The 18127-nt window shown below is 43.7% G+C and overlaps 1 protein-coding gene across 5 annotated transcripts in view; it reads right to left on the bottom strand.

The window, feature by feature from the left end:
• The window catches only part of PRUNE2 (prune homolog 2 with BCH domain), a 272472-nt gene extending 265716 nt beyond the window's left edge, over positions 1–6756 (bottom strand). For all 5 annotated transcript variants that reach the window (XM_027105655.1, XM_027105657.1, XM_027105658.1 and 2 more), the window contains exon 1: positions 6529–6756. In XM_027105655.1, coding sequence (XP_026961456.1) covers positions 6529–6564 — 36 coding nt within the window. In that variant the 5' untranslated portion in view covers positions 6565–6756. The remainder of the gene's footprint in view (positions 1–6528) is intronic.
• Between the last annotated feature and the right edge of the window lie 11371 nt (positions 6757–18127).

Here is an 18127-nt window from a genome sequence, read left to right as displayed (position 1 = left end):
TTCACAATGATCTCCCTGGTAGCAGTGGGAGAGTGGTTTGCAGGAGACCAACTTGTTAGCTGGCCATTGCAGTCATCTGGATGACTTAGTGATGTCTGGGATATGGTGGGTGGGGAAGGGATGGAGGAAAAGAAAGTTCCCAGTTGGAGAAACTGGATGAATAATGCCGTTCACTGAGATAAGGAACTGCAGGAAAGGACCAGCTTGGGGGCAAATGGAGAGAAGCAGCATTGTTCCAGGTTCTGTGCTGAGGGCTGTAGGTACATTATTTTGGCTTTATGACAAACCTGCAAAGTAGGTATCATTATCTCATTTTTCAGATAAAAACCCAAGGCTGTATTATCAGCTTAGTTTTTCTAACCCAACCTTTGTGGCTCTGATTTTGCAGGGCAATCTAGTGCCCAATTAGCCTCCCAAGAGCTCTTAAGAAGAAAGATTACCTTTCCCTGGAAACCAAAGCCCAAAGTCACAGAGCTCAGATCGGAATGGATTTGGAACGCTGCCAGAGATTTTGAGTAGGGTACTCTGGGACCCATGGCAGGCAGCCACGTATGATTGTGCAGGTTGCATACTGCACAAACCCAGAGGGTGCCAGTCATATCAAACTCCATGTGAATGCTGCCTCCTGAATATATCAGCCCTGTCCCTCCCCAGTTTCTTTTCAAAGAAGACTCCAAACTCCGACTCTCCAATAAACCTCAGGGTTCAAAAAGAATCAGTGACCAAGGCAACACCGTGCACCTTACCCCTCTGGTCCCAGATGTTCTTTCCTCTTTTGCAGCCTTCATTCAGACCCAGGTATTCATCCCTGACCCTTGTCTGCTTACCTAGTACCCCAGGGAGGAGTAGATGTAAAGGTAGAGTGAGACGTCCATCACCAAACCACTATTGCTTGCAAGAGCTCCCCAGACTGATACACCAAACCTAAAACATTGTTAGTATCTGCCCAAATAAATGCTATGTAGAAATAAACAAGTTATACCAAAGCTGTCACCTTTTTACGTAGTTAACATAAAATATTCCTCAAATTTCTGATTAAAGGGCGTCCTTGCTCACCTGCTCGCATCTTCCCAGACCCAAGGTGCTGTCTGAACAGCAGTGACCAATTGTTTATCTTTGAGGAAGATCAGTCCCCTCTGAGATTTACACTGAAAAAGCCTGGTTCTTCTCCACAGGCCCGGGGGCTGGGACAAACCGCAGCTCTCGGTCTGAAAGCTCAGGCAGTGAGAAATGGAGCTGACTCTAAGACTAAAGCAATCAAGGGCCCTTTTCTCATCAGCCCCTAAGACGGTGGAACCACATTCACAGAAGTACATTGGATTCCTGAGTTTCTTGCTTGGGAATGCTCCGGCAAGAGGCACAGTCTCAAGTGCACCAGCCCTCGGTTATGATGGGGAGGGAGCTGATCCTGTGGTCTGTGATCAGAACGAGCTCAGCTTTCCAAATGAAACTCCTCCGCCAGCATCTCCATCATTACTAGTCCTTACCACATGGCCCTTTAAAAGGTACAAAACATTCTTTTTTTTTTTTTTTTTTTTTGCGGTACGCGGGCCTCTCACTGTTGTGGCCTCTCCCGTTGCAGAGCACAGGCTCCGGACGCGCAGGCTCAGTGGCCATGGCTCACGGGCCCAGCCGCTCTGCGGCATGTGGGATCTTCCCGGACCGGGGCACAAACCCGTGTCCCCTGCATCGGCAGGCGGACTCTCAACCACTGCGCCACCAGGGAAGCCCGAAACATTCATTTTAAAGACGCTTTTTATTGATACACATGACCTTGTTCCTATAAAGGAAATCGGGAAGGATATATTTCTCCAATCAAATGATTCCTCTGCAGACATGCTGCAGTGTTTTTCTTTCTTTTTTGGAAAACCCATCTCCTCTATCAACTCTAATGTGGTTGTTCATTTAGAGTTTTGAATGTGCTTCCTTATCCCTATGCTACATACCACAGAGTATAAGTTGACATTTAGGGTCATCCAGAATTTTTCTTCTACGGAAATCTACATATGGACCAACTCCCACTGCAGAAAGGAGCCCTTCGTCTGCAGCTGTCACTGCTCAAGTGGCAGATGCACTCCCCAGACCCTAGCAGTGACGGTGACCCTCTCCCCACAGCATTCCTGGGATATTGATGTGCCCTGTATCCTTCTACTGGCAGCTGACACTCCCACCACACAAATGCCCAATGCTGGCTCATGACCCACCTCTGAGGGCATGTGGGCTGCAGTGATGCCCCACCCCTGAGCAGCTGCTTGTATTGCATCAGCTGGTGGGATCTGGCAATGGGAGAGGCTTGGCAGGCAGTCTACCCGGTACGGGGACCCTGGCTTCCTGCCAGCCAGAGTTCCAGGGGTCTGATTCCTTATTTACTTTTTTTTTTTTTCCTCCGAAGTTCATGGGAACTTGGACCATTTACTGACATCATGAGGCTGTCTTGGCCTGAATACATTTTTGAGCTGACCACTATGAAACTGGAGGACATTTCCCAAATCACAGTCTAGGGCTGGGAGCCCTCATTCCCTACCCGTCTTCAATTTCTCTTACCACAGAAAGAGTATAACTAAGAATGACTAAGACATCACTATGGAAATGGCGTAACTAAAAATGGAAAGCATGGCTAAAATTTAAGGATGGACCTAGAACTATAGGATTTGATCTCTGTCCCTATTCCAGCTAGAAATGGGCAGGTGGAAAAGGAAGCTGGGTGGGCACTGGCAGGAGAGAAAGAAAATGTGTTTCCACTCATTTCTAGTTCTAGCAGTGAGTATACAGATGAGAAACATAGCTGGGTTCTCGAATGGGGACGGGAACCCAGGTAACAAACATCATCCTTTGATCACCATCTCTACAGCCTTGGGGGGGGGGGCGGTCTTACTCTCCTGGTGTTTATTCTACTGTCTTGGTCGTTGAACAATAATTGGATCAGTTCCTTATTTGTCAAGAAGGCACCATTTCTGGAGGCTGTGCTTGGGAGGAGTGACTATTTCCCTTGCTGTCCTCCACCTCCAGGTAACGTGTTTTACAGAGAAGCTCCAGGCACCCAAGCCTGTTCTAACCACGCAGAAGGCAGGCCCCCTTGAGAAGCATTTGAGATCCAGGAGGTGGTGATCCAAGGCCACACTTGAGGTTTACTTTTGCCATTTCTGATAAATGCCACATACTCTCGGGAATGAAGGGTGGGTATCGGAAGGGGAGATTTAAGGAAAAGCCAGATGAGATTAAGTAAGTGAATCTGCATCAGTTTAAGGACCAGCAGAACTGGGGTGAAAAAGAGAATTAAGAGACCACTCTCTCAATTTCAATAGAATTAAGCTCCAAACTACCTGATTAAAAATGAAAAACATCCCTTCTCCTTCAAAGATTTCTGCTCAAGCCAAGGGCCTGGCCTAGAAGAGCAGAGTTTCTCTCCTCACAATGACAGATGAATAATAAATGCTCCTAGTCGGAAGAAAGGGCATACAAACAATTTCTCCAAAGTTGTGATTATTGGAGATGCTATTATTGGCTAATAGCAGTTTCATTTTACAATTTAAAATTCTTTTGGTCTATTGAAATTAGCTAGCTCCAATGACAAGGTTATGTTAATGTAACGGAGCAGGACCCTATGAGGCCTTCCTGGAACAGACTCCTCCCCCACCTTGTCCTCCACTATTCTCCTGTCTGTAAAAAAAACTTTAGCCTCCTAGGCCTTCCCTGAGTTCCAAAGAGTAAATTTAATCAGAGAAGTGAGAAAATGCAGGAAAAAAGGAAAACAGTCAAGCAAGACAAAATAATCATAGTTTAGCCATTAAACAAAGTCAAGGACTTTTAGTTCCTCTTCAAGGGCTATAGATAATATTCTGAGCCATATCCTTTGAGCTCTTTGCAGATAATGAAACTGCCACCAGGTGGAAGAAGTTAACCGTATGCGGCCCACAAGCACATAGAGCCCAGACCAGTTGGAATCAGAAGGTTGATAATGCTGACTCCCAATTACCTCACCACCAACCAATCAGAAGAATGTTCATGAGTTGATCACGTACCCCACAACCCCTCTCCCTCACCCTGTCTTTTAAAACCTTGCCCTAAAAGCCACTGGGGAGTTCAGGCCTTCTGAGCACTAACTACTTGGACTTCTTGCTTGGCACCTGCAATAAATGCTACATTTTCCTTCACCGCAACCCAGTGTCAGTAGATTGGCTTTACTGCATGCAGGCAAGAGGACCCAAGTTTGGTTTGGTACCATTAAGACTTTGGAAGGGACAATGGCTATTCCAAACCATTAAAAGACATGTATCATATCTACAGAATATCAAAGCAAGAATTCAAGTAGGTAGACAAAAACCTGCCCATTAGACTTTTTTTAGGTGTCATATAGATAAATCTATGTCAACTTCTGACGGAAAACAGCTTAAACATAACACCTAAATTCTATCTAATTCTGGTCTAATAAAGCATAAGTGAAAACCAGCATGATAATTTTCTTCTCCCTAAAATGTTTTCCAAAGGATTAGTCTAATTTTTAAAAATCCTACCATTTTATTACGGATAAACTTCTCACAAATGAGTGCCATAATTATTGACTTAATATTTTTCTCCTAAACAAAGGGTATATATCCTCTAAAGTAAAAGGTTTACCTACTACTATAGTTGAATGTTGCATATTAAGTAAAATTTTTATTTACCTAGAAAATGTAACTTATCAGGGGAAATGTGACACTAAAAGTGACCAAACCACCTTTACTGTGGCTGAATATGAAAGGATAATTGTGATCTCTAACAAGAAACCTATCCTAAGAAAAAAATTAAAATTAGCAGTAATTGTTCTTCTGGCTAAAGCAGGAAGCTGGGAATAGTATTTCAACCAGTTCTTTTTCCTGTCACTCTTAATAATGTAGAGTAATTGCTCGTCTAATGAAGGAACTCGGTAAATAAACTTACTCATTACTTTCAACTGATTACTCTGAAATAGGGAATTTCTCCATCACAGCAGTTGCTCTTCAGAAATGAGACAAACCTCTTGCTCACATCAAACCCCACAGTCGAAATGTTTATTATTAAAATAAATGTTATGGGAGTGGAACACAGGTGCAGTCTACAACTGCGTGATCGCAGATTGCTATTTATTTTCACCCACGAAACAATGAATTGCCAAAATTGACCTTTTCTGATTATTTCTCACTCAGTGTTAGGTAAGTAACAAAGAGCATACTTATACTATCAGAAATGCAAGTGATTTCTTCAATCAGTTTTCTCCTTCGTGTGCTCAAGTTAACCTGTAAGAGGGTCAGCAGTAAACACAGAAACGATCACAAACCTCAATTCTGAAATCCCCACAGACTATCAACTCTCTGGGAGGCTTAAGGTAGAAAACAAAGTACTTATATTAGCATTAATCAACTTTAATGGTCTTTTTAAAGATACTTACAGTAAAATCTTTTTAAGAATCACACATCTGTCTTCACGCCCTTTGTAGTGTGAGGGTAAATGAATGACAGTAATAACCTGCAAATAGTCTGCCTTGTGATTAAGACGTCATCTTAATGCAGACTTTATATTTTGGCTTTTATGAAGGTTTAAAGGTTAAAGGCAACATAAATTATGCATCTCCTCCTATGCCAGGCCTGTACAAGGTGCTTTCCCTGTTCATTAACGATATTGCTTCCAAATGGGCAAAAGCTTTGTTTTAAGGGCCAAAAGAGAAACATTTCCCTTACGTTCATTACTGCAATGCTGGAGAACCAAAACAATTCGGAATTAGGAAACTGCTAGAATGTTGTTCCAGAATGTATAGCAACTGTTGATAGACACAGTGAAATTACCCTTCACTCTTTGAACAACAGTACAGTTAGAGCCAGCCAACATGCTGGTCTCTTCCCAGGAGAACAATGGTCTGGCAAGCCTCACACCACCAGCGACAGTTGGGGTTCTCCCGTTCTGCCTCTGCCCCAAGTTGCAGTTCTGAACAGGGACCGGAGAGACTCGATTCGCACTGGAATATCCCTAACTCCCGCACTGGAGCAAGCTCCGCGCGAGGGATGCTCGGGTAAACTGCGCATTCTCACACGTTACTCCTAGTCGGCATTATTACTTCCTCACTTACGTTTTGCCACGCCCTCCAGCTAAAGTACGGTTTCTTCTCCTTTTACACTTACACGTACCGCATCTGCAGAAGTCTGGGCTCTTTTTCTCAAGGACCACACCCATTTATCCTCTAGCCTCCAGGAGCAAATTGTAGATTTGGCTGGATCTGCCTCTCTCCAACCTCAAGCCAAAGGAACCAAAGCTGGACACACAGCACCCAACTTCAGCCGAGTCACGACTACCCCCAGCCCGGCACTTTGGCTATGAGGGAGGATTATGGAGACAGACTGCCCGCTGCAAACCCCAGAGTTCCCGAGATTCTTTCCAGGGGACAGTCCGTACACCCTGACAACTAAGTGGCAAAGTTGTTTCTTCCTCCTCTGCTGCAATGTCCTTTCTTTTTCATCAACGCGCGCGCGCACGCGCGCGCACACCAACACACACAGCCTTGCTCCCTCAACTTACCAGTTTAGACTTGGCGCGTTGCAAAAATTCTTCCATGTCGTTCCGAGTGGTTTGGACCAGAGGTACCCGGAGAGCGCGGAGGACTATCTCCTCCGGGGCGAGACGTGCCGGGTCCCCGGACAGGGGCCGGCCCGGACGCAGCGACCGGCTGCTCCCTCCTACCGCTCGGAAGCGGCTGAGGTTGTGGCTGCGCCCTCGTCTGTCGTCTCGCAGGGCTCCCGCCCCACCCGGCGCCCGGCTGCCGGCTCGGGGCGCCTGACTCTGCCCTAATAAGGAAAGTGGGTGTGACGCCCGGGAGCCCCAGGGCGCGCCCCGCACGCTGGCTGGCACGCGCCTGCGGGGCCGGAGCTCTGGGCCGAGTCTCGGGGGCGGGGGTGTTGGCGGATGGCGAGGGGCTCCTCCGCCAATCGCAGGGCCCCGCTGCGGCCTCCTGACGTGGCGCGCCGAAAGATGCTGCAACCATGGACAGCGCCCAGAAGTGCGAGCCAAGTGCAAGGGGCTGCTGCAGAGGGAGGCTCTGCCGCAGGCACAGCCGCTGTCAGCCAGGGGAAGTGGAAAGAGGACGAGAGAGCCCCCACCCCACCCCCGCCCCGAGAGCCTCCCTTCTCGGCCAGCGCCTCCCTGGCTGGCTGGCAGGTTACAGAGAGCTCCAGCGGTCACTTAATGAGCTGGCTCTGCTAGCCTGGCCAGGGGATGCACTCAGCTAGATTGAGAGGTGGAGGGGGTTACTGCTGAGCTAAAAGCAGTACGACCTTGATGGAGAATAATCCGAAGAGCAGGCTAGGAGGTTGTGGTAGGCTGCATCTTTCCTCCTTGCCCTCAAAACATACCTGCCCAGTAACAGACCTCTGCAGTTCACCTCAGCTGGGTTCCCTTGTGTTGGCCCTAGAGCTATGGATACATACACCCTTCTGCAGTCCCCATCCGCTCTGACATGTATGCTCAGGAACGGCGAGGGCTATAGAACCTTCCTCCAGCATAAGGGTCTGTGTTTTTACAGGATCCTCAGATCATTTCTGTGTACATTAATGTTTAAGAAGTAATGCAATAAATACTTAAACTTACAGCTATGAGCCTTATTTAAAGCCACAGAATTTTGTTGTGTGTCCTCTCTAGGCTTACCAGGGCCCCAGATACATCCGGGCCTTGGCACATCTGCCTGTAATACCCTTCCTGCCCTCTCACCAGCCACACTGCCTGGCTAACTCATGCTTCAGCGATCGGCTTAGAGAAGTGATCTCAACCCCAACTGCACTTTAAAATCACATTATAATCATGCAGGGCTTTAAAAAATACTGCTTCCCAGGCTCTATTCCAGACCAACTGAATCAGCAGCTCTAAGAGTGGGACCACAGCATCAGTCTGGTGTAAAAGTGCTCCAAGTGATTCCAACGTGCAGCTCAGGTATGATCCTCTGGTTCTCAAATGTTAGCGTGTATATGAACCACCCAGAGATGTACTGAAGCACAGATTTTTTGTGCCTCACTCAGGGAATTTCAGGCTTAATAGGTCTGTTTAATGGGCCCGAGAATTTCCACTCTTAACTGTCTTCCAGGGTTTGCTGATGCTGCTTAGAAGTTATCTTCCTCCAGGAAGCCTCCCCTGACCCACTCCTCCCTTTCCACTCCCAGACTGAGTCGGTTGTCCCTTCCATGTTCTCTCATAGCAACCTATATTGTCTACTCTACTATAAATTGCTTATTTGTCTGTGTTTTCCACCAGGCTGTGTGCTCCACGAGAACAAGGACCTTGCCTATCTCGTTCATTGATGTATCCCTAACGAGGCTCATGTCATACATAAATTGCAATAAACATATCTTAATGAATAAATGTACATACGAAAGGTTCCTCTCTCTCTCTCTCTCTCTCTCTCTCTCTCTCTCTCTCTCTCACTCTTACTCTCCCTTTCTCTCATTCTGTGTGTGTGTGATTATCCAACTGTTTTTTATTCAGGAGGACCCAATAAAAAGAAATCAGTGCAGTCAACAGATCTGATTAAGAGGGAGTGAGTGGAATGTTAAGCTCTGATTTACATTCAGGCTGTATGGAAACTGCAGATTCTCTCTGCTTTCTTTGATGACTTAAGTAATTTTAAACCATCCAGGTAAAACAATTGTTTTGTCAGCCTTTAAATTTGTGAAGTTGATTACAATTCAAGTAACATTACCAAGAAAAATTCCCAAGAATTCTTTGCCTCTGACTCCATTGGGGAATTTAATGACAATCACTAAATTCCTCTGAAATTTTATTTTAAACATTTGGGGTAGGTATTATACAGCCTTGAGTTTTCTTAAATTTTTCTTCTGATGGATTCAAACTCCAGCATCTATCTCCCTGAGTTTTGCTCCACCAACAACGTTTCTGCAAAAGTTTATCGAGATTTACCTCCTCCAGGAAACCTTCCTGAACTGACCACTTGTATTCGTTTCTCGAGGCTACTGTAACAAATTACCACAAACTCAAAGCAACACGAATTTATTGTCTTACAGTTCTGAGGATTAGGATGTAGACATCTTTGGGAAGCCATTATTCTACATACCATACAACCAATTCTCCCAATTATTTGGTGGTTATCAGCCTTTGATCCTCAGTTTCTTATCATTCCACAGCATCCAGAAATCTAGTGCCTTTAACTCTAAATTAGAAGTCATCCACCCTGGCTGCACAATGGAACCATCTGAGGCGCTTTGAAAAAATCTTGATGCTCCAGCCCATCTCCAGAAATTCTGATCTGAGTGGTTTTGAGAGGGACCCAGGCATTAATATTTTTAAAAAGCTCATCAGGTAATTCTCTGTGTAGTCAAAGTTGGGAACTACTGCCGGTTAGATAAATTTGCATTCCTCCAGTCACCCAGTACTGGAGTCCACTTTGACTTATAACTTTCTCCTACCCCTTGTGGCCAAATAGTTCCCGAGTCCAGTGTCTTCAACCTTTGAAAAGACCTCCTCCAACTTCCTTCCTTTCTGTTCCAAGTGTCATCATTGTAACTCAAGTATCAGATCTGAGCCTAAAACCCACTCCCCTTCTCTCTAGAGGCCTTCACACTTGTCTGCAGAACAATCCCATTTCCTCTACTCTTTTCTTTTTACTCTCAGATTTCTTGACTTCTAGATTCCTCTCATTTGAGACCTGTATCTGAGTATTATTCATTTTGAAATTAATTATCTGAGTAGATTAGTAGGATGGTTGTTATGGACTGCGTGCTTTTCACATATTGAAGCTTTAACCCCCAATGTGACGGTACTAAGAGGTGGGGCCTTTGGGAGGCAATTAGGTTCAGACGAGGTCATGAGAATAGTGCCTCCTTGATGGGATTAGTGTCCTTATAAGAAGAGAAAGAGACCACAGTGCTCGCTCTCTCCCTCTCTCTCTCTCCACCATGTGAAGATACAGCAAGAAGTGACCACCCACAAGCCTAGAAGAGGGCTCTCACCAGGAACCACATGGAACAGCATCTTGATATTGGGGTTCCCAGCCTCCAGAACTGTAAAAGATAACCATCTGTTGTTTAAGCTGCCCAGTTTATGGTATTTTGTTATAGCAGCACAAGCAGACTGATACAGTGGTAGTGCTGGGAAAAGGAAGACTTTAAGGATCATCTAATCCCATCCCCTTATTTTACTGAACAGGTAGCCAAGGCCCAGAGTAGTTCAATATCCTCTTGGGCTAACAGAGCTGCTTAGAAGCAGAGCCAGGACTGAAACTCAGCTCTCCATCGTTCATTCCTTCAGCATTTATGGATCATTACCTATGCTCAGGTAGACATTATGCCCAACCCAAGATGTATAGGCAAGATCCCTGCCCTCAAGGAGCCCATGGTCTAGTCACTATAATACAAAGAGATAAATTCAACAATTGGGAAACATATGGTATTGTACCAGTTGAGATAGAATGTGGGCTAGTGACTACAGTCTGGATTCTCATCCTTGCTGTGGTAGATTAAACATGGAGGCAAATTCTTTGACACCCCTTCCAATAAGAAGTTGGGTCTATGTTCCCTCTCCTTGAATCTTGGAGAGCTCCATGACTTTCTGAGCAATAAAATACAGCAGAAGTGTCACCAGGACAGTTTCTAGGACCGGGCTTTAAGAGACTGACAGCTTCCACTTCCTGTCTTATGGAATACACACTCTTGGAATCTAGCCACACAGCAGCCATGTGGAGAAGCCCACATGGAGAAGAACTGATGACCCTGGCTAACAGCCCAGTTGCCAGTCATGTAGTCAGCCATCTTGGAAACAGCTTCTCTAGCCCCGGCCAGCCGACCAGCCAACACCACATGGAACAGAGTTAAGCTCTCTCTGTTAAGCCCTGTCCAAATTCCTGACCCACAGAATTATGGGATATAATAAAACAATTGTTATTATAAGTCATCAAATTTCTGGGTAATGTGTTATGCAGCAATAGATAACCAGAACACCTGGCCATTTACAGCATACGTAACTTTGGGCAAGTTATCCTTTCTAAGCTTCAGTGTCTTCATCTACAAAATAGATATAAAATAGGACTGTTGTGAAAGTTAAATGCAGTAATACACACAAAGTGCCCAATTCCTGGCCTGTAGCTTCCATTAGTCTTTACAAAGCGTCTATCAAAATATACTACCAAATGTAAAATAGCTAGCTAGTGGGAAGCAGCTGCATAGCACAGGGAGATCAGCTCAGTGCTTTGTGACCATCTAGAGGGGCGAGATAGGGAGAGTGGGAGGGAGATGCAAGAGGGAGGAGATATGGGGATATATGTATATGTATAGCTGATTCACTTTGTTATAAAGCAGAAACTAACACACCATTGTAAAGCAGTTATACTCCTATAAAGATGTTTAAAAAAAAAAAAGAAGAAACTTAATGCACTATCTTGAAGTGGAGACAAGGGTCTCTATGAAGAGAACTCAAAAAGAGGGATCAATTGTGGACGGATCAGCAGTCACTAAAAATGTGAAATTCATATATTATATAAATATAATGTATTTTATATTTTACTATGTATATTTATTATAGATTATATAAATATAATAGATTATATTATAATCTGTATCTATCCTACATCAAGAAACACCTTCTAAAGGTTACATTCCTTTGGAAACCTGAGCTTCGTACAGTGAGATGTCTATTTCAGAGAAAGGCACTGCAGATGCTCCAGGTATAGTGATATTTCTCTGCAATAAGGCATCTGCCTGCGCTACTCACTGATGAAATGTGAGGTCCTTACAGCAAAGTTTACGTGTTTTAATACTCCTGAGTCACCACTCCCTGCCCCGCAGAGAACTGGGTCTTCCCTTGACAGGCTCTCACTGCAGCCCTGCATCCGCCTCAAGGGGCTCTGGTCGCAGTCAGTGCCACAGTGAGGGCATCGGAAGTCTTCCTTGTAGAGCCAGCTCCGCATGCTGGCTGTGTGCTTTTGGTCAAGTTCACTGACCCCTCTGATCATCAATGTCCTCATGTGTGAAATAGGGAAAATAATACCTGCCCTAGTTACTTTACAGGATGGACAGAAAAAGCCAGATAGTAACATCTGTACATATATTGGAAAATGTTAACAATGGACAGGAGAATAACGAGGCAATCTTTTTGTTTGGTTCAAAACAAAAATTACCTGACAAACGTCACCCTTTTAAAAATGGGATGTGACTGAAATGGCAACTGCTGACTCACCATTTGGGCACGTTTCCAGGATAGCTTCCCTACCGACCAGCCATACTTCCAACAGGTGTGTCCTCTGAGCAGATGTATTATGTTGGCTGCTTTGAAATGATTTCATGTGACAAAAGATGTTCAAGAAACGGTGCCTCCCATTTTGACAACATTTAAAAGCTTTTCGAGCCTGTTTCAAGGAGAGAGACTGCAGAAGGATTGATGTGTGTTAACTGGTTCATTAATATGTGTTAACTAGAGCCTCTCATTTAGCTTTTAAGCTACTGTAAAATGCCTGTTTTTCCCTCTCTAACGGGTCAAATGCTACCCATTTGGTCAAATAATATCAAAGGAATTGACTTTTTTTCCTTATGTATTTTGGCAAGGATTTCCAAATTTTTAAGGTAGGCTTCGCAAGACTTTTTTTTTAAAAAAGAAGTCCATATATCCTTAGTCCTCTCTGAGCTTCCGTTAAGGAAGAAGAGGGGTTACTGGAACTGTCAGAGGCATAGTATAAGTGGCGGCACCCAGATCTCTTGGGAGAACGTCCTGAGAGTCAAATGTCCGGGCTTTGAATAGGGCACATACCGCCTGCGTCATTTCTGGGAACCGCAGACATCTTGCAGAACGATGAATTTAATTTAAAAGGACAGCAGAGGAGAGGGAAAGTACTCTGGCTCTATGAGTCATCAGGATAATGAGGCAGCGGCTGAGCTTTTGGATCTGTAGCCTGCTGAAAGATGAGGGGTCATGGTCTTCACGTCACTGCTTCTTCTCAAACCACGCTATTCAAGGCAGGTGGTTCAAGCTTTACACACTCTTCTCCTGCAGGAAGATATCTCAGTTCGCTTCGAAACAATACTTTATGTTTCAGAGTTACAATATAATTTTAACTTGGGCACGATGGATCATGCATTTCCACTGGGAAGGTATTTGGCAAGGGGAGTGAATATTAATCATTTCCAAGTCTTGAGCGTCTACCCACACGATCTCTCATCCTTGCAACAACCTACAAGGTCCAGAACGACAGAGACTACAGCTGACTCCATTTCAGAGATAGCAAAACTGAGGCCCACATTGTTTATCAACACATCCAAAGAAATCCAGACACTGAATTAAAATTTCCAAACCTTACTGTATAACATAGGGAATATAAAAAAATAAAAGGTTTTTAAAATTCCAAACCCTTTTCATTAAGAAGGCCAATGTTTACGAGCATGAAATATCACTTTAATCTTATACTAATAGCATTTACTCTTCATTAACAAATGTATCCCAATGTTCACTGCAGCACAGTTTACAATAGCCAGGACATGGAAGCAACCTAAATGTCCATCGACAGAGGAACGGATAAAGAAGATGTGGCACATACATACAATGGAATACTACTCAGCTATTAAAAAGAATGAAATAATGCTATTTGCAGCAACATGGTTGTACCTGGAGATTATCATACTAAGTGAAGTAAGTCAGACAGAGAAAGAAGAAAGACGAATATCATATGATATCACTTATATGAGGAATCTAAAACAAAATGATACAAATGAACTTATTTACAAAACAGAAACAGACTCACAGACTTAAGAGAATGAATTTATGGTTATGGGGTCGGGGGGAAGGGTTGGGGGAGGGATAGATTGAGAATTTAGGATTGACATATACACACTGCTATATTTAAAATAGATAACTAACGAGGACCTACTGTATAGCACAGAGAACACTGCTCAATATTATGTAATAACCAGGCTTCCCTGGTGGCGCAGTGGTTGAGAGTCCGCCTGCCGATGCAGGGGACACGGCTTCATGCCCCGGTCCGGGAAGATCCCACATGCCACGGAGCGGTTGGGCCCATGAGCCATGGCCGCTGAGCCTGCGCGTCCGGAGCCTGTGCTCCGCAATGGGAGAGGCCACAACAGTGAGACAGTGAGAGGCCCACGTACCGCAAAAAAAAAAAAAATTGTGTAATAACCTAAATGGGAAAAGATTTTGGAAAAGAATAGATACATGTATATGTATAACTGAATCACTTTGCTATACACCTGAAACTAACACAATATTGTTACACAATTATATTCCAATATAAAATAAAAATTAAAAAAACAAATCTATAATGTAGGAACTATTATTATACTCATTTTAAAGATGTGCAAACTGTTGTATAAAGATGTAATTTGTTTAAAATCATCCAAGTTGCAAGTGGCCAAACCAGGATTCCAACTCAAATGACAACATCCAGAGCCCAGGTATTGAGCTACCATATATCACTGGCAGTCCATTGCTGCACACCTGAGAAAATTAACATGGAGCCTGGACAAGAAATAAGTACTCATCTGCTACTCTTTCGATTGCTCCTCTACTCACTGAGAATGAGTTAGTGGGACTTACCTGGTGGCACAGTGGTTAAGAATCCGCCTGCCAATGCAGGGGACATGGGTTTGAGCCCTGGTCTGGGAAGATCCCACATTCCATGGAGCAACTGAGCCCATGCGCCACAACTACGGAGCCTGTGCTCTAGAGCCTGTGAGCCACAACTACTGAGCCCAGTGCCACAACTACTGAAGCCCACGCGCCTAGAGCCCGTGCTCCACAACAAGAGAAGCCACCGCAATGAGAAGCCCACGCACTGCAACAAAGAGTAGCCCCCACTCGCCACAGCTAGAGAAAATCCGCATGCAGCCAAAAAAAAAAAAAAGTTATTCACTCTGCATTTCCCTACTCTAAATCTCTGCATCATAAGACCATTGGAGTTCCAAAAGGAAAGGAAGAAGAAAATTTAATCCCATTAACATGAGTCTTAGTGCCCAGCTGCAGAATTTGACTTCTTGCTTGTATTGTCTTCAGCCTGGGCACCACAGCAAAGGACTTGTTTCCCAACAGACACTCTGTCAAGGTCTCCTTCACTCACTCCCTAGGTTACACCACTGGCAATTAAGCACCGTTGGGAAATGCTGCCATCTAACTGCTCTGTCTCCTCTCAAGGATTCATGGGAATATTCCACTACACTTAGCTCATAAATTGCAGTTAGGAACATATATTCTACCTTTTCTGGATTCTGGATTCCTTGTCCCATTCCCTTCCCCCCAACACTTTACTTTCTGTGAATGAAGGGGGAAAATTTTCTAAAAACAATTTTAGAATGTGGAGTCAGCAGCTGGGGCAAGCCTGCTCTATTATCACTCCGAAACTGCAATAAGAACTTAATTTGGTCATTTGCTCATTTAACAATAAATTGATATAGTTCCATTTTCCCCCAGTAGTGTAGTCAGTTGAAAAAAATTTATTTATGTGCAAACCACAAGAGGGTAGTCACTGTTTTTTGGAAAATGTCATGGAAATCACCAAAACCAATCGCAATGGGCAGCTTTGGGGGATGGCAAATGTTTTATGTTAAATGCTATGTCATCCTCCAAATGCCAACTTAAAGGTGTTAGTCTCCACATCTCCTGCCTACTGTGGGACTGTAAGCCTCCAGAGGACAGGGCTTTGGTCTTAATCCTCTCTGTATTCCCCCTCTGCATCCAGCACAGTGCCCTTTCTATAGTAGGTCCTTACATAATTATAATAATAATTGTTGATCAGTTTCTCTCCAGCTTAAGCATTAAAGAACAGAGGCTCATCAACCAGGTAGAAATAGGAAGAAATGCAGGTACTTTTTTTTTTTTTTGGAGTATAATTGCTTTACAATGGTGTGTTAATTTCTGCTTTATAACAAAGTGAATCAGTTATACATATACATATGTCCCCATAACTCTTCCCTCCTGTGTCTCCCTCCCTCCCACCCTCCCTATCCCACCCCTTTAGGTGGTCACAAAGCACAAAGTTGATCTCCCTGTGCTATGCAGCTGCTTCCCACTAGCTATCTATTTTACGTTTGGTAGTGTATATATGTCCATGCCTCTCTCGCGCTTTGTCACAGCTTACCCTTCCCCCTCCCCATAACCTCAAGCCCATTCTCTAGTAGGTCTGTATCTTTATTCCTGTCTTTCTCCTAGGTTCTTCATGACATTTTTTTTTCTTAAATTCCATATATATGTGTTAGGATATGGTATTTGTCTTTCTCTTTCTGACATGCAGGTACTTTTGAAATTTTTTACTAGGTTCTGTAAACGGATTGAAACGGTGGTTTTCAATTGTATTCTAAGACAATATCTTCCAGAACTCTGACTCAGGTTAGCGTAGATCTCAACATGGGATGGATGGAGAAACACGGAATCACTAAAAACAGAATTACTACTGGGCCATTGAAGTAAAGAAAACAGAAGACACAAAGATACTTTTAAATAATCTCAAATATGTATCTGTTAATTGCCATTGCAATTCCTCAAATATTTGTGTATGCAAATATGCCCATTCAACACTGAATAATTAATATTGAGGCAGATAGTTGAACTTGGCACACATAGAAGAAGCCTGGAGAGAAAAAACTGACTGGGGAAGGAGGAGAATGCAGGAAACCTGGATTCTTTCCCTTTGTGATAAGGAAGCCTAGTAATGACACAGAGATCCAGGCAGCTCTGGAAAGGGACAATTCCAAATGAGGAAAAGACACCTAGAAGGAGGGGAAAGGAATCAAGGATTTGTTTGGTTTTCACACACATGTCCATGGTAAATCCCTGTATATAGGGATAATGTTTATTGAGCTCCTATTATGTTCCGGGCACTATTCTAGGCATTGGAGATACATACAGGCATGTGGTCTTGTGGAGACTTCAGTTGCAGGAAGAGAGACAATAGACAATTACATAAACAAACAATCAATTCAAATTATCAGAGGGTAGTGTATGGTATGAAGGAAAAGCAGAATGACACGATTATGATTGGGGGAGGCCCAGGCCTACACAAGATTAAGTGGCCAAGGAGTTTCTACTGAGACCCAAATGACAAGAAGCCTCCACGTCAAGAGGGAAAGAAGGCACTCTTGGCAGAGGGAACGTGAGGGCAAATGTGCTAGCAGATGTCAGGCCAGCCTGGCTGCAACACCCAGCATCAAGGGAGAAACAAGAGATATGCTTGGATAGAGGGACAAGACCACTTCATTAGGGCCCTGGAGGTCATGATAGGATGTTAGACTTTTATTCCAGATAAAATCATGGTGGATAACCATCAAAGGAGTAACATGGCCTCATGTGTGTTTTTATAAAGACCACTCCAACTGCTAAGTGGAGGGCAATCCTGCTGTGTAGGGAGAAAGAGTTACAGACCTCTTAGTGATCTAGCCTGTCATCTACACAAAAGATGGTGATGGTTTAGATCAAGAGATGTAGCAATGGGGAAGGAGAAAAGGAAGATAAAATAACAACAACAACAATAATAATAGTAATAATATATTTTGAAGGTAAAGCCAACATGGAAGTAAAATAAATCTAAAATGCATTAACTGACTAAATATTTCTAATGCTATACTATGGCATTAGTAATGCTCAAATACATTGTACTAATGGGGCATATTCCAGCCATGTGAAATTTACTAACAGTCAGAGTAATAACTCCTAATTTCACAGAATAGAAACTATAGAAAGACACCCAAAAGACCAAATCAAAATGATCCAATGTAGCAGACATTGGAAATTTCTTGGTGGTCTACTATTTGAACATTCTTCCTTTATTTTGAGAATTCATTCAAAAACCAATTCTTGGTGGGAAGTGGACCCCTGGCCTGTAGTTGCCATTGCAAAACATGCCCGTCTAGTGGTAGCATGGATTTGTCAACTATTAACATGGTGCCTTCAGAGCTTTCATTCATGAGATCTGATTCCACATTGATCAAGCAGCCTTTCATTACGATTTGCCTCTTCACAGAGGTCTAGCCATTGAGAAACAAGCAAGAAGACTAGCATATTCTTGATTGCCTAAGACAGGCCAGCACTGTGGTAGGAATCTGAAAATATATTATTTTATTTTACTTAATTTTCAAATCATCTTTACCAGGTTGGTATTATTGGCTTTACTTTACAAATTAAGTGA

This window comes from Aethalodelphis obliquidens, unplaced genomic scaffold (assembly GCF_003676395.1).
Source record: "Aethalodelphis obliquidens isolate GAN/ISIS:26980383/991018 unplaced genomic scaffold, ASM367639v1 scaffold7, whole genome shotgun sequence".
Taxonomy (NCBI): domain Eukaryota; kingdom Metazoa; phylum Chordata; class Mammalia; order Artiodactyla; family Delphinidae; genus Aethalodelphis; species Aethalodelphis obliquidens.
This window is presented reverse-complemented; position numbering and strand designations above follow the sequence as displayed.